This window comes from Lepisosteus platostomus, chromosome 15 (genome assembly GCF_059453375.1).
Source record: "Lepisosteus platostomus isolate fLepPlt1 chromosome 15, fLepPlt1.hap1, whole genome shotgun sequence".
Taxonomy (NCBI): Eukaryota; Metazoa; Chordata; class Actinopteri; order Semionotiformes; family Lepisosteidae; genus Lepisosteus; species Lepisosteus platostomus.
The window spans coordinates 26,255,646-26,278,457 of NC_142625.1; the positions used below are offsets into that span (position 1 = coordinate 26,255,646).

Below are 22,812 nucleotides of genomic sequence, written 5' to 3' on the forward strand. Positions count from 1 at the left end.
CCCGTGGGCGGCCTGACCGCGACGCTTTCACGGGCGTCAGTGGAGCCCACGCGTGCCGCCCTCGCTGCCTTTGCCGTGGAATCGTCACAGCGCTGTCATTAACCCCAGTGGGTGCCACTTGGGCTGTTCTAGTTTCAGACCTGCCAACGTGCACGGCCCGGCGCGGGCTGCGACCTCTCGCGGCTGGGCAGATGGAGCCCCTGTACCAGCACGCCAGCAGTGGAGACGTCAACGGCCGCGAAATAAAAGTCGAGCGAATTTGTGCCGTTTTTTTTTTTTACTTTTCACCTTTCAGCGAGGAAACGAATCTCTCCCCCTGTTCCTTCAAATTAGAAATATGCTTCGCACGTCAGCTTTCAGAAGAGGCCGCCAATCCCTTCTCAAAGCAAACGTTTTTATTATAACAACAAAAATACATACAATACAAACAAGAGTTCATATAACATATCAATAACATCGTAGATACTATGATACTATATATAATACAATTACACTTTATGAAAAACAAATAAACAAGGTAAAAAAAGATAAGGTCCGCACAGCTTTCACGTTCTTACATTTCGATATAGTCTATCCACACGCCTTTACATCTATTTTGAACTGTTCAAAACATAGGAGACCATCTCACGTCGTGTATATAATCACGTGCGTGGGCAATAGTGAAGTCAGTTACAAAGCACGCCAGGCCACTTCAAAGGCACCGATCGCTCGGTCCGGAAGTGACGATCCCTCTAGGACGCTCGGGAAGCCCCGCCCCCGGGGGCCCCGCTGACGCACGCCCGCGTGACCGACGCCCCGGTGACGGCGGTGACATCACGAGGCCTGGTCAACAAGAGGAGGAAGAAATAAACACAACAGGGCGAGTGACAGGCCTGCAAGCACCGAGTCTCTCCGAGCGACCTGCGCACTCTTCTCCCTCCGTGTACAGCGCCGGGGAGGCCGCGGCTGTTTTTTTTTTCGGCGTCGTTTTAGCCCTTGTTTTGTTTAATAATGTCTTTGTTCGGGAAGATTTTCGGGAGCGGGGGGAAAGCGGGTAAGTCTCCGAGCCCGCAGGAGGCGATCCAGAGGCTTCGCGACACGGAGGAGATGTTGACCAAAAAGCAGGAGTTTCTGGAGAAGAAGATCGACCAGGAGCTGCTGACCGCTAAGAAACACGGCACTAAAAACAAGAGAGGTAAGGGGCCGGGGGAACCGGCAGTTCGGGCTCTTTCGCTCCTCGGAGCCCCACAGTTTACGTGGGTGACATGAGGGGCAGTTCTTCACTCCGTTAGTGTGGGGGGAAAAAAGTCGCGATGGGGGTGGTGAATTCGAGGGATGAACCTTTTAAATTAATGACCCTGTCTGGCTTCGGTCGCGATCCGATGAGTCCTCTGACACTTGTCGCCGTTGTGTCTTGCGGCGGCTGTCTGGGCGTCATCGGGCAGAAACTGCTCCGGGGTCGGGAGAGACTCGGGCAGAAACTGCTCCTCCCACCCCGGGGACCGACTGTGGTTTATTTTCAGAAACTTCGGGGCGTCGGCGGGAATGGACGACTAGATGAGGACTGGGGTAGAGATGCGTTTCCAACACTAGGGAGTGTGGCGACTGGGGTGGGGTGGGGTGGGGGCTCGCCCGAGGTCTTCAGGGATACTTATAAACCGGTGTGACAGAAACGAAATCTCCGAGCCAGCCGATGACATCATGGTCGTTGTTAACCAGAGCTTCCTGACTCGACCCTGCCCGGCTGCGCGCCCTCCAGCCACGGCGATGGCGGTCCGTTTCAGGCCGGAGATCGCCGGTGGGTGTACTGTAGTTGCTACCCCCTGCCCCCCCAACATTAAAACACACCTCAGCGCGACAGGAAGTGATGGACTTGCCCCCAACACCGTCCGCATTCCCTCACCTTGTTCCTGAAGTTCCCTACAGTTTCAGGAAGTAACCTTCGTGCTGGAGGTCTGTTGTGCAATGGAAGTTACGAGGAAACGCAGGTTTTAGAGGCCATTTTTATTTTACGACTCCTAAAAAGGCTGCCACCCGTCCTGTTGCTGAACACTCACAACACCAGAGTGAAGAGGGAACTCGTTTTATGTTTTGGAAAATCGAAAAATCTGCTTAATGTGTTTTATAATCCTGGTTTCCTGCCAGTAATTCAGGGCTCTGGACTCCAGACCGGAGGGTAATGGGTTCAGATTCTGTCTGTTGTGCCCTTGAGTGAGTTTTTTTTTTTACTTGGGTCACTCCAGTTAACACCCCGCTGTATCAGTGGGGCTCTGGTCGTCGGTGTACGTGACAATCTTTTTGTTATGGACGTACCTGGTCAAGGAAAAGAAATAGTTAAATGAAATGTCGGAAATAATTGCTTTTTAGATCAACAAAAGAAGAGGTACTTGCTTCCCCATTGCTGTCAGTCTTCAAGCATTCTGTGCTGAATGCATTAGAAAAATGTTAATTTTCAGTCCAGCTATATTGAGTTTTTTAAAGTTGTTTTTTAGTTCAAGAGACAAGAACAGTAGCTGATCTGAGCTGCACTCTGCAGTTCTTATGGCTGCAGTTGCATTATATTACTGGTTTTTATTTGATTAATTATCATATTCTTATATGTCTGACGCCAAGATGATGCGTGCCATGCAAATACTTCCACCGGAAAGATAGGAGGGGTGTGTTTTTCCCTCTTGAATTGCAATTATAGCGTTCCCAACCCCTCCCAGATTTAGGAGCTATACTTTCATCGAGCTCCTCTGACACAAAAAAAAAAGAAGTAAAAGCAACACTGCTCGGATCTTGCTCCTTTGTCCAGTACGGTGTACAGACCCTCTACAGGTGTCGGAAATCGGGCTGTGTGGAGGAAGGACGGTCCTGAGATCATGCCACTGGCGATTGGATAATTCTGTTCTGTGAAGAGAATCTGATACGTCTGCTTGTACTGTAAAGGTGTGGGCAGGTTACCACAGATGAGCACGTCCCCTGCGCAGTGGGCCTCAGCCGATGAGATGACTTCATGAATGTTAATGCCTCTGTACTGCCTGCGCATGTGCACAGAGTGCTGTACCTGGCATTAGCAGTTGTAATCTCTCGCAGGGGGGTCCCTCTGCACCGTTGGGGTTTCACTAAAAGGGCATGTTGGCAGAGCTGGAGCCCTGCGCGTAGCCTGTCCTGTTCCTCTGAGGGAGCTTTCTATAGCAACAGAGGGCTGGAGCAAACCAGCCAGCCGGCTTCCAATGAGCTGCAGGAACCTCCAGCTGCCTTAAACCTGTCCTGGAGGAGCCGGCTGAATGTGGGAGGGAGGAAGACGGTTCAATAATGATGATAAACTTTATTTTATATAGCGCCTTTACAGGTGGCTTCTCAAAGCGCTTTTCAGAACGACGCCAAAAAAAAAAGTACCCCAGACTTGCTCAATGAGAATACACAGTGAGAGGAGACAGCAGATGGTGGTACTGAATACAGTAGGAGCCGAGGGTTAAATAACAGAACCAGTTGAGTAAGGGCTCTTCTAACAAAGACGGTTTTGAGTCTGGAGTTGCTTCAATAAGGAAGAGTTTGGTGGTCCTCAAGTGAAGGATGATGGATTCACGAGCATGCTTGACCATTGATGTAGCTCCGTCTCCCCTTCCCACCAAGCACTGAGTGACTGATCTGATACGTTCTTCACAAATGCTTTTACAATTCATATCCAGTGTAGTTTTGGGGGTGCAGTGAACGGTGCTGTATTTTGTATTATAGCAGGGAAAGCTATAGATGGGAAAACAAAGGCCGTCCAAAATGGTGATTAGGAATATCACCCTTTCTTTTGCTGTAAATTGATATGCTCTCCTGTCAGTAATGCTGCTGCTCTGCTCTGCTCTGTGTGAGGCCAGTGAGACCTGCTTGGCAGTCACTGAAGCAAACTACCTCAGTACAGGAAGCACTGCTCTTGATGGTCACAAGGACAAAAACCAACACAAAGCCCCAAGACTTGGTGTGAGGTTTGTTACTCTAGTCATGCAGTCCGCAGGATTCTAAAGGAAGCTGATTTTCTGTTGCTGAAGGCAAATGTCGACCAAGCTTTGAAGTAACTTTAAAACTCATGCATGGGCAGCCTTATTATTTTTAAAATTGCAGACTTTTACTTTTAACTTATTTCCCTTCTCCTGAGAAATGCTGGAAAAGAAAAAGACCTCAAAGCAAAGAGATTGGGCAGGGGAAGAAATGTTGAACTGAAAACGCATGTTAATAAGGTACTGAGTGGTTTAGAGCGCTGGTGCGTCCTGCGCTGAGCATGCCTTGTGCTGATCGGCCTGTCTCCCCTCTCCGGCGTGCAGCTGCTTTGCAGGCCTTGAAGCGCAAGAAGAGGTACGAGAAGCAGCTGGCGCAGATCGACGGCACGCTGTCCACCATCGAGTTCCAGAGGGAAGCGCTGGAGAATGCGAACACCAACACCGAAGTGCTCAAGAACATGGGCTTCGCGGCCAAGGCCATGAAGGCCGCCCATGAAAACATGTAAGGGGTCCCCACCTCCAGCCTGCCGACGGGTCTTACTGAGCACCTGCACACAGCCGGTGCCTCTCTGCGCTGATGTACCGCGAGTTGTGACAGTGGGGTACAGCCCGCTTAAATCTGCAGTCAGCTGTCAGGGTTGAAGAGCGTTAAGCGGCCCCATTTAGAACGCTTGAACACTGGGGTGAGCTGTAATGTAGTGGAAACAGTACTTCAGTTAAAAAAAAAAGTTAAAAAATTAGGTTTGTCTCAGGATTGTAGACTGTAGAAGGTTTACACTTAAAAATGGTTACAGAGCAACAAGTCACAGGATTCCTTACTAGTTTTTAGAAATCAGGATGATTGTAGCAGGATGAGAGCCTGTGAGGTTGTGTATGTCTGGTGAAGATCAAGAGTTTCTCAGAGGTGGTCAGCCAACCCAGCACAACTGAACTGGGCCAATTTTATTTCTTTTTTTGTACTGTAATTTGATGTGTTGGACAAACTGAAAGGGAGAAGAATATAAAAATGTACATACTGAAAGAAATGTAGAGATAATCCAATGAAGAGTCTCCTATAAATGATAAAAACTATTGGGATAGCAGTGGGAATAGCTCTGTGTCAAGCAAAGTTCATGTTTCCAGATTCCTGGAGAAACTATACTCCAGGTTACAGAAGTTGCAGACCTGCCTGAGGGGATGTAGTGTTAGTTCTTCTGGAGTTTAGTGTTTCTGATGCACACAGTGACGAAAGAGTAGACATGGGCCTGACTGGCTGCCTGAATCGGTCTTCCTCAGGGACATCGACAAAGTCGACGACTTGATGCAGGACATCACGGAGCAGCAGGAGCTGGCTCAGGAGATCTCGGACGCGATATCCAAGCCCGTAGGATTTGGGGAGGAGTTTGACGAGGTAAGAGAGAAGATGGGATTGGGGTCACTCTTTTGTTTTTCTGAAGCCTGGGCTCTGGCACCAAGAAAGATTTAGCGCTGCACTGCTCTGATGGCCAGATGGATTGTTGTGTTGACCCTAATGGGCTCGGCTCTTCTCTTTTCCAGGATGAGCTAATGGCAGAACTGGAGGAATTAGAACAAGAGGAATTGGATAAAAACCTCCTGGAGATTGGTGGCACTGAAAATGTACCGCTGCCCAACGTACCCTCCACGTCGCTACCTGCCAGACCAGGTAAAATAACAGGCCAGCTTGGGTATCAACAGCTTTACTCTTTTTAAAGTTACGAAAAACGGATTGCCTCTTGCGTCGAAGGGTTTGAATGCAAATCTGTGTTTTACAGACACAGGTCAGGAACTAAGCATATTGAATTAACTTCAATTCTGTTCCGCTCCTCTGGAAAACATGACCTCATGGAGCATTTCCAGACCTAGATACTGATCTGTAAGAACAGATGCTGGAGGTGTAGCAGGTATTTGAGGAAGCAGACCTCCGCATCAATACTAACCAAATCGTAAAAGTTATCTGTCGGTACGTTTGTGTCCTGGTAATTGACATCTCTGTACTTCATTATCAAGTACAGTTCATGTCTGTGATATGAGAAATTTTGTGCTTGTGCTAACAGCCTTTATTAATCTGGTTTTCAGCAAAGAAGAAGGAAGAGGAAGATGAGGATGACATGAAAGACCTGGAGCGCTGGGCTGAGGCTGTGTAGTCCATCTTGGCATCGTGTCAACATCAGGCCAACGGATAAAAAGAAAAAAGAAAGAAAAGACTTTGTCAGCTGACACAGTGGTTGTATCGTGTTCTGCTGGGAGAAAAAAAATCTTAAAAAGAAAAAAAAGATTAATACTCCAATACCTGTAGCTCTTAATATCATCCCAAAGCAGTGAAGGGGTATAAAGGCTTATCTTTCAAACCATCTTCCATCTTGGGATAAAAGAACCTCTCCTTTCAGACGTCCGTGTACTCTTGCAGATCCCTGACGAATTCACTACAGTACACCAGCCCTCATGCTTCGAGACTCTTTGCTGCACTCCTCTGCTCGTTATGGAACGTCGTTGCTTTATACTGTGCACATGCGTTACTTCAGTGCACAACAGCAGTAGATTTCTCAACGCAATATCCCTGCTCCACCTGCAGCTGTCCCAGTCCGAATCGCAGGCGCTGCAGAATTGTGCCCAGCCAGCTCCCTGATTGTGTGATGTAATACCGCAGCGGTCCTCATTGCTGGTTCTGGAGAGAGAGCCCTGTGGGTATTACAGAGGAACAGGCCCACTCCATAAGTAAAGGCCTGGACGCTAGTCATAGGGGGGTTGCTTGGTGAAATGATTCAGTAGGTAAGGAGCTCAGGTGGGAGGACGGCCCTGCGGCTCTCTGTTGCCAGCAGTGAGGATCCCTGGTGTGACGGTTAAGGTGCTGGTTGTACTGGAGAGCTGCAGTGCAGTGGAACAGCAAGCTTGCACGTGACCTAATTCCTGCCTCAGACTTTCCAATATTCTTATTGTTTCTAAATCGGATTACCGGTGAGCGGGGAACTGGATGCCCACTGTTGGTAGGGTGCAGCTCTGGAGTTAAACTGGCTAATCGTGTTTCTGCATTTTCTTTGATTAGACTTTTTTTTTGTATTCCTTCAGAATATTTTTATGCTATAATAAAGTTTCAGGAAGGACGAATTTGAGATTTTCTAATTGGCTTTTTTATTAGCAAGCTTTTAAGAGTGGAATGTGGTATTTTGTCAGGTTGAAATACAGTCCTAAAAGGATTAAAGGGGCTAGGATTATTTAAATTTAGGGGTTTCAATGAATTAATGTTCCTTAACATTTATGTAGTTCCTTTTGGTATTTAATGGCAGTTTTCGTGTTTGCTTTTCTGAGAAGGAAATATCTATCAAAATATTTATAGTTTGTAAGAACCTATTACAAGAGAGGTTAGAATACAATGACATACATGCAGTAACTGTATTTAAAATGAAATGCACAGAAATACTTGAAGGTATTCCAGTATACATGCAAATTCAGGTTTTTCTTTATTCTGTCAATATTTATCTTTTCTTTTTATTTCTGTGCCCGCCTACCTTTATCGTGCTCACGGTACACCAGAATTAAACTTTTGCCAAATATGTCATTTCTTGCATTTTACTTAATCATTCTCTATGCATGCGAAGACTAAAGTTAATGGAGTTTAAATTACCTGAGCAGGTGCCCCGCACAGAGAAACCTGTCCGACCCAATCTGTCTGAATGATATTGGTTGACATGGTTACATTTTTTTGTCATTAGCTCTTAAGCTGCTTTGGGGAAAAAATGTTTTTGTAATGACAAAGTAAAAACTTGTGGTTGTTTTAACCATAGGCAAAAAAAGTTAGTTGATCAGTCAAACTGGCACGAAACTGACAAGTGTTTTCCTGCTGAATGAGAGGGATATTACTGTTGAATTAAAACAAACATGCTGTACATTTTCTACATGGGAACTGCAGTGTAAATTGATATTTGCGAGGTGTAACACAAGCAGTAGCATGTATACATTTATATGTTTTAATGATTCAGATGAATCTATTATCTGAATGGTCATTAAACTTCTTGATTAATTTTTTGTCACTGGTCTTAATTCTCAATTAAGATTCAGTTACGTGTATTTTTAAGCAGTTCGTCATCTTTATATAGCTGGAATAGCTATATAAAGAATGCAGATGGACCTTTTTTATGCTTATGGTTTTTGTGACGTACTGTGTTAAGAGATGTCCGATGGCCTCACTCTAGAAACCTTTCTTTGCTTTAAATGCACTTGCTGTCACATGCAAAAACACCACAGCCTCCCTGTTGAAAGCAGGTTCTGAAAGCGTCTTTTACATTTTCCAGGGTGGGTTTTGCATATTTAGCATGAGGTCTCAACGATGTAGCAACAGCTTGGGAGTGGAGCATTGTGGGACTGCTGCTTGGCTGCGCGGTGTTGCCCTTGGTGAGAACAGGTTTGTCTTCCTGCCTGCCATCGTCATCCAGGTAGTGCTCTTATTCTTGGAGGATTTAAAACGGGGGAAACGTCCCCAAGGGTCAACTCAGGGTAAACATGAGTGATTCGAAAGGAGAGAACTATGGGTCAGAGGAAATGAAAAACCGCATTGCTGTTGGAGAACATCAAGTTGCAACTTCCTCCAGACCATCATGAGGAGATAATTTCCCATGATGTGTCAAAACTTAGAGGAGGGTCGATACCCCCTGGTGTTCTACAGGTTGTGATACGACACTGTACAGTTTTGGTTCATTTGAACAATCTTTTCCTTTTCCCCTGATTAGAAACCAGGAGCGCAGGCTGAATTCATTTCTTGACCCTGATTTTGTGGCAGGTACTTCCAGGCTGATCTTTCAGACCTTCGGGATTGATGACTCAGGTAGGTCTTTCCAGCTCCTAAGATATATATATATTTTTTCCTTCTTCTGTTCCCGGTTTAAAATGTGTGCCAACGTTGAGTGTCTGCAGCTCAGGGTTTCTCAACACTGGCCGAGGCTGGTGTGGAGCGCCGGTCAGGCGAAGCCCTGAGCTTCCACGCCTGACGTGACTTCTGGAGGCGGGGCCGGGAGTCGCAGCCCCATCTTTGTCTGAGCTCCGCTGCTCCTCCCGGCCAGAGGCACTGCCGTCCCGACAGACTTTGCTCCCTGTTTTCACGTCTTGCCGTGTGTTACCTGTCCCTCTGTAGGGTAGCAGTAGAGTATTAGAACTATTGCCAGAGATGCCCTTATAATCAGTGGGGAGAGTATGCTTATATAACAGTAACTGTAACCGTAAGCAAATAAAATATCAATAACATTTCCCCAATCGTCACATTAATTACCAAGGTGCGTGAAAACTAAAACTATCAGAGCTAAATATATGCAATCCCAATTCTTAATATGGATCTTCTGAAAACATTTTAGTTGGAAAAAGTCTAACAGGTAAGCACTTGCAAAGAAAACGTCAGAAGCAGCTGAACCTTATTCAGCTCGGACCAAAAATACTTCACTGTACAAACCTAACTAAAATCACCTTATCAGCGACAGGAGTCTAAAGCGCACACTGGAACATCCGCCCCGCCCACTGACACGCGTGGCCGCCTATTGGCTGCGGCGGTCGCGAGTCGCGGCCTATCCCGGCGCGCTACCCGCCCCACCTCCAAGCCCCGCCCCCTCCCCGCCTTACGGAAAGATTTGAATATGCAAATGAGCTCCTCATAAATATGGAAGCAGGTGGCTGTATTTGTATCCCCGCTGGCGGCCGCCCACTCTTCCCCGCTCTGTGCAGCCGGCAGTCTGTGGCTCCTCTCCTGCTGTCTCTCGGACACCCGCGCTCCAAACACAAACATGTCTGAAAAGCTGCCGTTCAAAGTGGGTCAGTATGCGTTTAAGAATTATTTTCCTATGGCGCGGGTCTGTTTTTGTCATGCTTAACGTGTTTTCGTGGGGACAGGAGCTATGCCGCTAGACTGACGCGCAGGTGTTATGAAACATCGAAAAGCGCTTGGGTTTTTTTATTTTCATTTCAGTCCCTTCGTATGCCTGGTAAACCAAGCGATTGCGGCGTTCAGTATCCTTTCAGGCATGCGTTATGGGCACTACTGCACCGGCTATACAGAACAGATTTTTTTCAGCTTTAAAGAAACTGTCCCGGGTTCGCTCGAACAGAAGATCTTGTGCTTCTCTGGATGAAATATTTGAAGAAGTACATGTACTGCATGTCGGTGAAGCCAAGTTCATTTGATGGACTTTTCTGTGGCACTAACTCCATTCGAACAGACAGCATGGTTTCCGTGAGCCGGATCTGTCGGAACCCCAGAGCGTGTCGGCACTTGTAGTTCGGCTGATCGGCCGACGCCCTTGCTGCGTGCCGGCCTCCCCTCGCAGAAAAAACTACGTCTCCTAGAATGCAGTGCGCGCTGATTGACAGCCGCAGCAGAGATTCTATTTATGGCCGCGCGAGCGGGCGAGCAAGCCCGCGCCCACGTGGGCCGATGCAGTTGGACTTGGGACTTGAGCGAAATGACCAATATGCGTGATTTAATAACCTTGCACAACGGCAGAGAGAGGAGAGAGGAGGGAGGTGGGAGGTTATGCGAGGGCAGACTTCTGCACTGGAGCAAAGCCGTGGTATCAGCCGGTAACGTCACAGTCTGCCCCACAGTGAAATAAAGTGATTGTTTTTAATGGGGAAAAAAATCTGAGTAGCTGCTTGGCGTGTCTGTGGGCTTGGGGCTGCTGTCCCGGCCCCGTGGCCCACAGTTGGGTGGGGAGCCTGGCGGAGAGCAGGGGAGCACGATGAAGGCATTGCTCTGCAAACAGCAGTGTAACAGGAACTTGTGTGCCATGCAGAGCCAGTCTCCATTTCGGGGTCCTGACCTTCTTCTCCTCCCCCACACAGCTGACATCAGCCTGGCGGACTGGGGGCGCAAGGCCATCGAGATCGCGGAGAACGAGATGCCGGGGCTGATGAAGATGAGGGAGCTGTACGGCGAGTCCAAGCCGCTGAAGGGCGCGCGCGTCGCTGGCTGCCTCCACATGACCCTGCAGACCGCCGTGCTGATCGAGACCCTGCGTGCCCTGGGGGCCGAGGTGAGGTGCTGGCCCCCTGTCCGCAGGCTCGCCGCCCTGCGTGTGCAGCTGCCTCCTGCTCCTCCTTCCCCCCTGCAGCAGTCTGGCAGCTCGATGTGTTGGCGTTGCTGGAAGGGGATCGTGCTGCAGCTGCCTGCTTGCTTTGTCTGTCCTTCGTGCAGCCCATGCTAGCAATTTTCCCCCGGTCCTGGTACATTCCTGTGTTTTTTTTTTTTTGTCCTGAAACATTTGCCTGAGTGAGCAGGACAGTGCGCTGGGAGCGGGTCTGGCCGAGGAGCCGGTTGGGCAGGTTAGGGCGAGGGCAGCTGTGCTCCGGGCAGGTGCAGCTCCCCGCGCAGCTTCTGCAATGGCTCAAAGACACCTGTGCAGACACTCCCGGCTTCGCCAATTCGGGAGATTTTAGCGGTATACGGTTCTTCCGACCCGTCGTTCCTGGGCGAGGGCGGCAGCGCTCCTGGGTCCAGGTCTGCACCGCGCCGCGGGCCACGGGCTTCAGCCAGCCGGCCCAGGTGCACCCTGCCCCCCCCGTCCCTTCGGCTCCTTCACCAGGCGCAGGACCGTCGGCTGCGGGTTCGGCTGACCCCCCTCGTGCCGGGGCCCCGGCTTTCTCCCGAGGGAGAGGGTCGATCGGCTGGCTCCGCGCTCGGGGCGCCGTGTCGGGTGTCAAGTGTGGGCTGTAGGAAGGAGGCTGGCGGTGCGGTGCGCCCGCAGCGGGGCCTCGCCGCGATGGGCGCCCGGTCCGCGTCTCACCGGCTTGTCCGTCTCCGTCCCGCAGGTCCAGTGGTCCAGCTGCAACATCTTCTCCACGCAGGACCACGCCGCGGCCGCCATCGCCAAGGCCGGCGTCCCGGGTAAGCGCTCCGCCTCGGCGCCGAGCTCGCGTGGACCAGGGCCCCTGCTGCCGTCGGGGAGGGAGTGCACGTCTGAGGTCTGCGCTGGTCTCCGCTGATGCAGCAGGAGCTCTGTGCTCTCGGCAGATGGGGGAAGGCTGGGACTCCCTGCCCCACCCTGCCCTGTGGGCTCACTGTCTCCGAGAGCAACTCGAGTGACTTCTAACCTCCCTTCCTGAGGCAGCTGAGTGACTCGGCAAGGTTTCCTCCACTCGGCACAGTGGCCTTTTCAGGGGTTGATAGCTGGGCCAGAGAGCTGTTGAGCTGTCTGCTTTGCTCCAGGTGAACCCTGCACTCCGTCTGACCCGTGACGTTGTCCTCTTCTGAGTGCCAGTGAAGGCCCAGGCTCCTCGAGGGCTGACCAGTTACTGCCCCCAGAGCTGTTCATGTTTGAGCTGTAGAGAAGCTTAACGATTTCTGTCCATGAGTACAAGAAGAAAGTCAATGATTTTTTTCCTCCCATTATCCTTTAGCCAGAACTGTCATTGTTTCCACAGGAGCTGAACTGTCCCAAAGGTCCAATGTAGTTAAGAGTGTGAGGTGTCAGCAGGAGGACTGAGGCTATAGGACGCCAGTTTAAACCCTCCTATACTGCTCGAGTGAAAGAATCGTGTGTGTTTTGGTTCTGGAATGCAAACAGGAGGCAGTGGGTGTGGGCGAGGTGCTCCGTCAGTCACAGTTCAGCTTGCGCTTTGCTGCACCACTCGACTCCTGCTTGTGAGAGTGAACCTTCTTGCAGCGGCAGGGCAGACCTGGGTCTGGAGTGGGAGGCGGCCAGGGCTGGGCATTGAGGGTGCAGAGGTGTCCTTGTGGCTTGTGCTCTTGTTGGGAGGAACGGGACAGTTTGGGGGGGATCACCGATGTCTTTCGGCTGGGCTCTGTGCAGACTAGAGCTCTACAAGGCTGTGTGCTTTGGGAGGGACTAATCTGAAACGTTAACGATGATCACGATGGCAGTAGCAAAGCTGAAAGGGACATCGCTGGTGCTCCAGTGAAGCTGTGCTCGCAGGTGACGGGAGCTGGTCCACACTGGAGGGCTTCCTTTGCGCTTAACAGCAGCTGGTCAGGGCAAGGCCGAACCAGTGAATAAACTCAATGGAGGTTAAACCTGCGAGTTTCTTGTTGTTTGCTTCTTGTGGCAGTATATCGTAGAGCCACCTGTTGCAATGTCAAGGTGTGAAGGTCTTTAAGTTTCCCAGAAGCCTTTGTGCTGTAGTCATCCTCATGACAACCATACAGTCGCTAACCAGCATGTTGCCCTTCGCCCCTGGGCCATGTCCTGCGCAGTGTACGCCTGGAAGGGAGAGACGGATGAGGAATATTTGTGGTGCATCGAGCAGACCATCTACTTCAAGGACGGGCAGCCCCTCAACATGATCCTCGATGACGGGGGTGACCTCACTAACCTGGTGCACAAGAAGTACCCCAAACTGCTGGCAGGTAACCCCATTTTCTCTCCTGGTCCAGAATCATTTTTCATGCATCTTCCATTAGCTCAAGAATAGCATGCAACTGCTTCCTGTGTGAAGCTGGTTGCTGCCTGTCGAGAACTAGGTCTAGAATATAGTCTGAATATGCAACAGGATCCAGCATCCTCACCTCAATATGGTAACATTCGCATAAACTGCAGAAGACCCTGCTCGAAAAAGTGTGATTGTCTGGGGACATGCTTGTGCTCTTAGCAGTCAAGATCAACCGTTCTTGATCCTCTGGCTGTTTCAGTTTCCTCTGCTCTGGACCCCTGCTTTTGCTTGTTTGATCTGTCTGCTGCCACCTTGTGGTGGATGTGCAGAGCAGAAACCGGTGCTGGGGTCTGTGGTTGTAGCCCCTTGTCGGCCACAAGGTGGCAGCGTTGCTCTGCTGTGGGGCAGAACCAGGAACTGGCCGACGTATTCGATTTTAGGCAGCGATAAGGGTTAGGGTCATTCCTGCTTTTACCAAGGTCTCCTGCTTGTTCCTATGGCGTTTTCCTCCTAATACATAGGAATGCATGGCAGGTAGGGCGCGAAATCGCTGCTTCCTTGACGTTCTGTAACAGTGTGCTGCAGGATTTGAAAACGGGCCATGTGAACAGCTCTTGAAAGCAGTGCCGTCCGTGACTGGGGTTGTGGTGCAGGTGCACTTTGCCCTTTATTTATCCTGGGCTGATGGAGATGCAGAATCCGTGACTGGTCTGGTCGGCTTCTTTGCGGTTTCCAGGGATCAAGGGCATCTCCGAGGAGACGACCACCGGCGTGCACAACCTGTACAAGATGCTGAAGAATGGAGAGCTCAAAGTGCCGGCCATCAACGTCAACGACTCGGTCACCAAGGTAACTAGAGCGCCCCCCCCTCCCTCCCTGCTGAGGTAGCAGTGTCCTCTGGGCCGAGATGTGTGACCAGTACTGTAGGAGGGTCAAGCTCATTGTTGCAAGCTCAAAGTTCTGGTACGTGGTACGTGTCGGTGTGTTCTGTACCAGCGCTGAAACGGACTGGTCTGCCTCTCCCGTCTCTGTCAGTTCTGTCCTGAGCCTCTGCTGTCTTCGGCGTCTGACCGCCTGGGTCAGAGAGCCGGAGCTGCTACTCAGCCAGGCTCTGTCAAAGCCACAAGGGCTGCAGTGGGCCTGACCTGCATGAACTGTCCTCTGAGAAGCCCCCTCCTCTTCCTCAGAGCAAGTTTGACAACCTGTACGGCTGCCGCGAGTCCCTGATCGATGGGATCAAGCGCGCCACCGACGTGATGATCGCGGGCAAGGTGGCGGTGGTGGCGGGCTACGGTGACGTGGGCAAGGGCTGCGTGCAGGCACTGCGGGCGTTCGGCGCCCGGGTCATCGTCACGGAGATCGACCCCATCAACGCCCTGCAGGCGAGCATGGAAGGTGAGTCCCCGAGTCCCCCCCCTCCCTACCGGCTGCGTTCCCCGCCCCAGGGTCTGGCCCGGCCCGGTCGCTTCAGTCCCTTGGCTCTGTCTCCGCTGTGGGCTCGGGGTACTGGGGGGAGCCCTTTTGTTTTGGGGGTTGTCAGTGAAGCCTACAGGTGTCCTGTGTGTCTCTCGCTCCAGGGTACGAGGTCACCACGATGGATGAGGCGTGCAAGGAAGGCAACATATTTGTCACGACGACGGGCTGCGAGGACATCCTGCTTGGCAGGTGGGTCGGGGTGGGGGGGGACGTGGACGGGGGGGGGGTCGGGGTTCTGTTGTCTGTTTCAGTGGCTTTCGCAGTGCTGGCAGATAATGACACTGGCAAATTCCCCAACACCTCCGATACACCACGCAAGTATTGCACCCGTTCGCCGGCGGACATGTTCCTGGAGTGGGTGCTGAGCAGCTGGTTTTGCGCCAGTGTGACCTTTGACTCTGTCCCTCTCATGGCTGTGAGAGGGCGAAGGTCAGGGCCTCCGAGAGGTGCTCCTGCTCCTCTCCGGCTGGAAATTCACCCGGACGCCGGTCCCGTTTCTCTCCCGCCAGGCACTTCGAGCAGATGAAGGACGACGCCATCGTGTGCAACATCGGTCACTTCGACATTGAGATTGACGTGAAGTGGCTGAACGCCAACGCTCAGGATAAGGTCAACATCAAACCCCAGGTGAGTGGTAGGGATCTGCGCCTCAGGGCGTGCCAGCCCCCTCTCACGGGCTCAGAACCGAGCCCTTGGGCCTGTCGGGCCTTCCTGGTGCTCAGACTGCAGCTCCTTTGCCAGAGGAGAGGTGGTGGTGCTGGATAGTCCAGGACATAAGATTGTTGGTTTCTGAGTTTCATCCCAGGATGGCGGCTGAATGTTCGTTTTCCTCAAGAAAAAGCTCCCTGATCCCTAACCGTCCTAGAAGGGAAAACAGTGTCCCGGGATCTGGGGGTCCGGACCCTTTGAGGCAGGGCGGTGCGGGATGATGGGATGTGGATCGGGTTCTGGCAGGCTCTGCGGCAGGAGGTGGCCAGCTCCGGCCCGAGTTCCTCCCTGGGATCTGCACCGAGGCCCGGCTCGCTGGGACCGGGCAAGTGGGGCCTGAGGCTGTCCCCAGATCGGGGCAAAGGTTTACAATCTAGTGCGATGCCAAAACTTTCCCCAGAATGGGGCGGCTTCATCACAAAGATAGATAATTGAAGTTTAGTAAACTGGATAAAATGAATTTACATCTGCCTTTTAAACTTTTAAATGTAGTAGTACGTTTGTTTTTCTAGCAGTTGCCACCAACCCCAAATTGCTGAGGATGAAATTTGAAGCAAAGCACATCTTTTAAGACCAGTGACCTCCAATAGTCATATTGGGTGTAGTTACCTTAGCTGCCACAAGAGGGAGGTCTAGGCATTTATGCATAAAGATCTGATGTCTGAATCAGTGCCTTATTTGTGAGCTGTTCTTTTTTTAATTACAGAATCTGAAATACTCTCTTGCATGAAATCTGGTGCCAGCTCTGAAATGTTCATCTCTAAACTGCTCTGAAATGCATTCGTTTTTTTAAAAGACCTTGGCAGGTGACTTTCCCTGGCAGCAGAGGATAGTGACTTCAGCTATAAAACACTGCTGCCTTTATTCTGGGCTGTGAGCCCCATAAATGAGGGGAGTTCCTGGAACACAGGAAGTCTGTAAGGTTTTAAAATGAAATTGCTCTCCTGTTTTTAAACCAGTTTCTATAAAGAGGTGATAATTGCTTTCACTGGGCAAGTATAATGACACAAGGTGCTTTAAATTTGCTTTTCTTGTATCTTTAGTGTTTTGCATTGGCTCCAGCACTCAAAATCAAGTCAATAATGGCTTGCAGTTGTATAAGAACTTAAGAAAAGTTACGAACGAGAGGGGGCGATGAGACCCATCTGTGCGAAGACCTGCCCCCATGTGCTGCCGCGGAGTCCTCTGGTTTTCTCTGCAGCGTCAGCGGTGCGCCGGGTCGGCCGAGCGCTTGTATCGGCTCTCGGTGCAGCTGTCTCTGTTCGAGGCGGAATGAGCTCAGTTCCTTCAGCCTGTCAGTCGAGCTGATCCCTTTAAGCCCTGGAATGTATGTTTGTTCTCTGGATTGGTTCCAGACCAGCAATATCTTTTCTATAACATTCTGACCGAACTTGAACTCACAGTCCTGAAATGGCCGTACAAGTGCATTGGAAGGTTTAAACCTGCCATCCCTTGATTTAACGCTTTGAACCGCCTGCCTTCACCGACGTGGCCGGGTAGCCTGTTCCACACTTCCAGGGCTCCTGGGGGCGAAGAGCCGGTCTCCCCTCGCAGCGGGACCCCGGAGCTCCTGGCTGAGCGGCGATCCGTATCGGTGTGGGCATCGGTCTCTGCCGTGCTCTGGCCATCGGATGAGCTCGTTCGGGGGGGCGGGCTTTAAGAAACCCCCCCGTGTCCAGGTCTGTTTCCTCTCATCGCCCCTCTCTCTCTGGCAGGTGGACCGGTACAAGCTGAAGAACGGGCGCCACATCATCCTGCTGGCGGAGGGCCGGCTGGTGAACCTGGGCTGTGCCATGGGCCACCCCAGCTTCGTCATGAGCAACTCCTTCACCAACCAGGTGCTGGCGCAGATCGAGCTGTGGACCAACACCAGCAAGTACCCACTGGGCGTCTACTTCCTGCCCAAGAAGGTCAGTCCTGGGGGGGGAGAGGGGCTGAAACAGAGGGAGAGCAAGAGCACCACCTGCAGGGTCTGCAGCGCTGGACCTCCATTCCTGGGCTCAGGGGGCGCCCCCACCGAGATGTTGTATTACCTCTCCTCTGGCAGCTGAAGGACAGGGCAGATTATCGCTGTTTATGGTTTTGGCGGTGGTGTAAAAAGGTTCTGTGTTTCAGACCTGTGTGCTTTACCCCGATTGTCTTCCCCCCTTGGTGCAAGACCTCCCGAACACGCCTGCAGATACTTCTGAGCCTGTTTTCCACCTGTTTTTTATCTCCAGCCTATTAAGATATCAGCGGCACAGAATGTTCTGTTTGAAGCCTGCTGGCTGAAGGAATCTGTATGTTCTACAGATGTGCTCGGCCTGCCAGCTGTCTGCTGCGGCCTTGGAAATAGTGGTGTGCCCTGGAGTGGCTCTTGCCCCACCCCTCTGCCCCCTGCTGTCTTTGCATGGTCAGCAGTCGGGTGCTGCGCAGGTCCACCCCAGCAGCTTGCTCTTCCTCCGTCATCCATGAGGGGGCGCTGTCTGCATCCCCCGAGTGCACCACTAGCTGTATTGGCTTGCAGAGGGCGATGCAGAGCAGATGTACTGCCAGCATGTTGGACTGGGTCTCGGGTTGCAGCGGAACAGCCAGATGCCAGCCTGTGTGCACCCCGCTCCACGCCCAGTGTGAGGGGGATTGTCTTCACAGGGCAGTGCAGGGAGCAGGGTGTGGGTGACTTTGTGCACTGCTTGCCAAGGAGTAAACTCCAGCACAGGTGTTTTTTGAAGATCCCCGCAGAAGGACAAACCCGCAGCCTTGCACACCCGGTAGGCTCAAGGGATCGCAGGGGTGTCCGACTGACCTCGGGGGGCTTGCGCACAGTCAGGAGGGATTGTCCTGCCTGCCCCTCTGTTCGGGGACGTACTGTAGCTCTGCTCTGTGGGGGCAGGGGGCAGGGGACAGGGTGGGCTGGCCCGGGGCTCTGGAGAAACATGTCCAGGTCCTGATGGGGGGCACTTCAGGGAACTGGCATGCTTTGACTTTTTTTTTTAAATCGAAGGCATAAAACGTAATCCTCCATAATTTATAAATGGCTTCAATATTTTGGCAGGCCAGAGTCCCATCTTTTGGAGTTATTTCGCAATATTTCAGATGTGACTTGGGGGGGAGGGATGTTTCACAATGCAAGATGTGCCAGTGTTTTTGTTGTAACTGTGTATTTGAAACCACGTAAGCGTCTATATTTGAGTGTTACTTTACCCATCAGCGCTTCTCCAAGTCTTCAAAGCTCTGCGCAAGACACAAGCTCTCTTTGAGACAGTAATTAATAATTCACTCCTGCAATAAACCATCTGCAGTGTTCTTGGCCATTGCATCAAGCAGGGGACTCATAACTGTTGCTTGCAGTGCCAGATTTATGAATGATTTCCCTGGTGTAGTTTCACATTTGCAGTCCTTGGAGACCACTCTGTATAATCCATGCTTGTCTTGGGCACCCTCTACCAAATACACCCGCTAAAGGCAGCTGGAGCCGTGTCTCAAACCTGAGCTGCTGCTCACTCGCTCTGTAAGAGGCTTTGAGGTTTTTACCCAGACTGTACCCAGAGTGCAGTTCAGCCAGTGAGCCAGAAAGAGTCTATGTGGAGTCTTCTCTAGACTGCTATCATGACAGAGCCACAGGGGTGCACTAGCACAGGGTTTTTGGTACTTAGATGTCTTTGAAATTACTAGGGAGAAGTCAGTAATGGTGAAAATGTGGATATGGCACCACCATGACTAATGGGCAGATTTCTCCAGTGACTTGGTTGACCAAGTGAGTGAGACATGTACTGGTGTCCATTAGACAGGTGTGTTGAAATACCGTTGTTTGCTGCGACAACATGTCTGCTTCAGTTGGAGGCCTGTATCACCTTCTGATCAGAGCATGTCTTCGTTATTGATCCCCGTGTACTGGCGTTCAAAATGCCACCTTTCCGATGACGTGGCCCACTGGAGGGCACATTTCCCCCGAGCGACCACTAGATGGCAGAGGGGGTCAGGTCTCCACCTTCGGCGGGGGGGTGGGGGTGGCAGCGGAGAACAGCTGAGGAGATCTGTCTATATAAGGAGCCGGACCTGCGTCGGCGTCGGGGCGCCCACGGGCAGCGGCTCGAGTGCGTTCAGTTGCAGCGCCGTTTTAATTAGAAGTTGGTTGAAATCGGATACAGGCTCAAGTGACGGGAGAACAGGGCTCCTGCAGGGTGAGCGTGGAGCCCGGGCGGACGCACGGCACTGTTGGGGCTGCGGCGAATCGGAGCGGTTCCGCAGGCTCAGGCTCCTCTCCTTGTACCGCCCTGGGGGTGGGGTGGACACACGGCTTGCAGACCTGTCGTGGCGGACGCCCCCGGTTTCCGTGAGGGCAGCAGTGGCCGTGGCGCGGCTCGTGGTGTGTCCGGGGTCGTGGGTCATGGGCACGCCGAGCCAGCCTGCCGGTTCATGTTCCCAATCTCGGCACAAACAGCCTGTCGGGGCTGGAACAGCAGAAGCTCTCTAACGAAGACCAGACTCGGATCCACTGGGACGAAGAGGCACAACCGCGCTGCACGCAAGCACAGCCCGGAGCGCGGAGGGGCTGGGGAGAGGCCGGGAGAGGCAGAGGGGCGTTAGGACCTGGGCTGTGAGGGGTCGTGAAGTTGCCCTCTTAAAGCGCGAGAAATCATCTGAACTGCAGAGCAGGATACTTCCTGTATTTTTGATCTTGGTGAGGGGGGTGGAAACTTTTTCAGCATTTGGGCTCGTGTTAAAGAGCGTGCTTCCGAGCAAAACACTGCTCCTGGTTTTGCTGGCCCTGCGTCTGTGCAGCCCGGATGGTGACGACAGCCCTGACCCTGATGCCCGTGTGCAGGAGGTGTGTTAATGAACGGTGCGCAGGTCTGACGCTCACGTTCCTCCTCTCTCTCCCTCTCTCCCCTCCGGCAGCTCGATGAGGAAGTGGCCGCCGCGCACCTGGATAAGCTGGGGGTGAAGCTGACGAAGCTGTCGGAGAAGCAGGCCAAATACCTGGGGCTGCCCCTCGCCGGGCCCTTCAAGCCCGACCACTACCGCTACTGAGCAGCCCCCCGCTCTCCCGCAGCCCCCCGCTCTCTGCGCTGCGCCTGCTGGGCTGCTCTGAGGCATTGTGGGAGGCAGGAGGAGCGCTGGTCTGGCCCGGGGGGAAGACGGGACGAGGAGGGACCAGCTATGCTGGGGAAGCACTTCCTTCAGCCTTCACACTGGTGTTAAACTGGGAATTTTCTATTGGATGTTCTAAGGTATCCCCAAATGCAGAAATGAATGCCGTTTTCTTTCTTTTCCTGGACCTCTCACTTTGTTTTAATTACTGGTATCGTCTGAGTTGAACTGAGACCGACGCTGGGAACGGTTGTTTCAAAGCTACTGCCATTACGTCTTAAGCACTTGTGTAATGTTTGCCTTTGTTGTCAGTCTCTGTCAAAAGAAGGGGTGTAAATAAAGGCCACGTTATGCAGTAATGAGCTGTTTCTTGTGATGAGAACAACTGGAAGTTCCCTGTTTTTAATAGCTTTTTTAAAAAAAATAATTCTACAGATGTTCATCCTGAAAGTCAAAAGCAGTCTGTTTTTTTTAAAAAACCTTTTTTGACCTTTTTCTATCCCAGCCTGCCATGCAGTGTAGTGGGCAGGCGGGCGGTTCTGTGGGACAGCTGGCCCAGGCTGGTCAGAACCAGGTCGGGCCGCCCTGGATCTGGCGCTGCTCAGGGTTCAGGTGCCCGGTGCGGCCGCTCGATACAAACCGGGTGACCCTGGTGTCCCTGGCTCCCCTTTGAAGTTGGGCCGGGACACCCCATTAGTCTGTGAAGGATCAGCACTTCCTCTGGTAATGGGGCCAAGTCACGCAGGCAGCCAGGGGTGTTACTACCCCTGCAGTTACCCAGGCAGCCTCAGACTTTCCGCAGCGCAAGCTGGGACAGAACCTGCCGCCTTCTGAAGGTTTTTTTTATGAAACTTGAGGACTTCTGGTAAGCTCCAGTCCTGGGGGTGACATTAAAACTTCACAGGCCGGTTTAAAGACCTCTGTGGGCAGTTGGCTCTGCTGGAATGGCTCCGGGGTTTCTTGGAGCCTGGGCGGAGAGGGGGGCTAGTTACTGCGCGGTTGAGGAGAACATGTGGAGCCCTCCCAAGGCCGCGCCCCGTTTTTCTTGGTCTCCTAGCGAGAGAAATGGAAACTTGAGCAGGAGCCTGTTGAAAAAGCAATTCATTTTTTTGGGGGTATGGGTGGAGAATGGCTTGTTCCTCTCGGGTGAGAGTCGCCAGCAGGTGGCGCTGCCCTGCTGTGTTTTGGTTGTTCTGTCCCAGGGCGGCGGCAGCGGTGGCGCCTATAGGGAGTGGGAGGGGGCATTAAGCCGTTTACCCGAAAGGCCCCAGTAGGCACCTGGGGAGCGGTCTCTCGGCTCGGGGAGCCCTGTGCCGCCTGCTCAGATGGGTTGGGGAGGGGGGGGGAGTATAAGTGGATCTGTGGGCCATTACCCAGGCTGGAATAATTTACCATGAGTGCAGCCGTCCCCAGAGACCCCTAAACTGCTCAGTCCACCTTCAAGATATCGCCGCCCAATGGGAAACAGCTGGTGCATCTGGCACCCGGCGTGTCATTTCGCATCTCGTGTTTTGTTTTTACTGCCCGGGCTCAGGCGCTGCCAGCTCGTTAAGGCTCTCGTTCCCCGGCCCGCTTTGATCTGCATTTATGACGGCTGCTGTGCACGGCGGAGTGGGGCCTGGGGGGCCCGGGCGAGGCTCTCGGGGCTGAGCCCTGAGCGGAGACGTGTGAGCAGAACTGCACGAAGATGTGTGGGTGAACTCTGTCCTTCTGACCAAAATTCAGGAGATCGTCCTGCACTCTTAAGAGTACTGCATGGTGTGGTCATCTGCCATAATGAAGTCCCAAGACCGCAAAGGGTCCACTTGCTCACACCCCCTGTAGTTATGTTTTTTTGTAAGTCGTCCTCTGACACGGATGACACTGACAAGATGCCCCCAGGTGGTTCAGGCAGTCTCATGTCCCACGAGTTGAATTGTTCTACAGTGTTTGACAGGCCTCACTTGTGATTATCTGCAAACTTGACTTGCTCTTATACTGAATGATCTAGATTCTGTTATTTTAAATTACAGTGAAAGTACAGGGGTCCTAGTACAGATCCCTGTGGTACTCCACTAATTACATCACCCCAGGCTGAGCAATTACACCCTTATCTGTACCTGAACCCATTCTCACTCTGAAGGCACATTTCACTACATGCCACCTGTGATCTGAGAACTAATCTTTTATGAGGAACTTTATCAGATTGCCTTCTGAAAACCTAAATATGATATTCTCTATGTGGTGTCCTTTACTG

At 52.0% G+C, this 22,812-nt stretch overlaps 2 protein-coding genes and 1 long non-coding RNA gene across 3 annotated transcripts; 2 read left to right on the forward strand and 1 right to left on the reverse strand.

Annotated features, from left to right (window-relative positions):
- Window positions 1–377: 377 nt before the first annotated feature.
- LOC148648402 (uncharacterized) lies at window positions 378–2,045 on the reverse strand. Its single transcript, XR_015926716.1, has 2 exons — window positions 1,883–2,045; window positions 378–822 (listed from the first exon to the last, which is right to left on the reverse strand). It is a non-coding gene; the product is annotated as an uncharacterized LOC148648402 (long non-coding RNA).
- On the forward strand, window positions 822–7,974 carry chmp4ba (charged multivesicular body protein 4Ba). The gene is made up of 5 exons (XM_088607827.1): window positions 822–1,174; window positions 4,281–4,458; window positions 5,232–5,346; window positions 5,493–5,619; window positions 6,033–7,974. Exons 1-5 carry the CDS (start codon window positions 991–993, stop codon window positions 6,098–6,100), a joined length of 672 nt encoding a protein of 223 aa, XP_088463953.1. The 5' UTR covers window positions 822–990; the 3' UTR covers window positions 6,101–7,974.
- A 1,616-nt stretch (window positions 7,975–9,590) lies between these two features.
- ahcy (adenosylhomocysteinase) lies at window positions 9,591–20,935 on the forward strand. Its single transcript, XM_088607830.1, has 10 exons — window positions 9,591–9,749; window positions 10,776–10,966; window positions 11,742–11,817; window positions 13,144–13,296; window positions 14,056–14,168; window positions 14,507–14,714; window positions 14,897–14,984; window positions 15,305–15,422; window positions 17,219–17,413; window positions 20,385–20,935. The coding sequence occupies exons 1-10, from the start codon at window positions 9,722–9,724 to the stop codon at window positions 20,514–20,516; spliced, it is 1,302 nt and encodes a 433-aa protein (XP_088463956.1). The 5' UTR covers window positions 9,591–9,721; the 3' UTR covers window positions 20,517–20,935.
- The last annotated feature ends 1,877 nt before the right edge of the window (window positions 20,936–22,812 follow it).

Coding starts and splice junctions, on each gene's coding strand:
- chmp4ba (XM_088607827.1), top strand. CDS start 991: ATGTCTTTGTTCGGGAAGATTTTCGGGAGCGGGGGGAAAGCGGGTAAG. Junction 5,347..5,492: donor TTGGGGAGGAGTTTGACGAG/GTAAGAGAGAAG, acceptor TCTCTTTTCCAG/GATGAGCTAATGGCAGAACT. Junction 5,620..6,032: donor GTCGCTACCTGCCAGACCAG/GTAAAATAACAG, acceptor TCTGGTTTTCAG/CAAAGAAGAAGGAAGAGGAA.
- ahcy (XM_088607830.1), top strand. CDS start 9,722: ATGTCTGAAAAGCTGCCGTTCAAAGTGG. Junction 10,967..11,741: donor TGCGTGCCCTGGGGGCCGAG/GTGAGGTGCTGG, acceptor TCCGTCCCGCAG/GTCCAGTGGTCCAGCTGCAA. Junction 14,715..14,896: donor CCTGCAGGCGAGCATGGAAG/GTGAGTCCCCGA, acceptor CTCTCGCTCCAG/GGTACGAGGTCACCACGATG.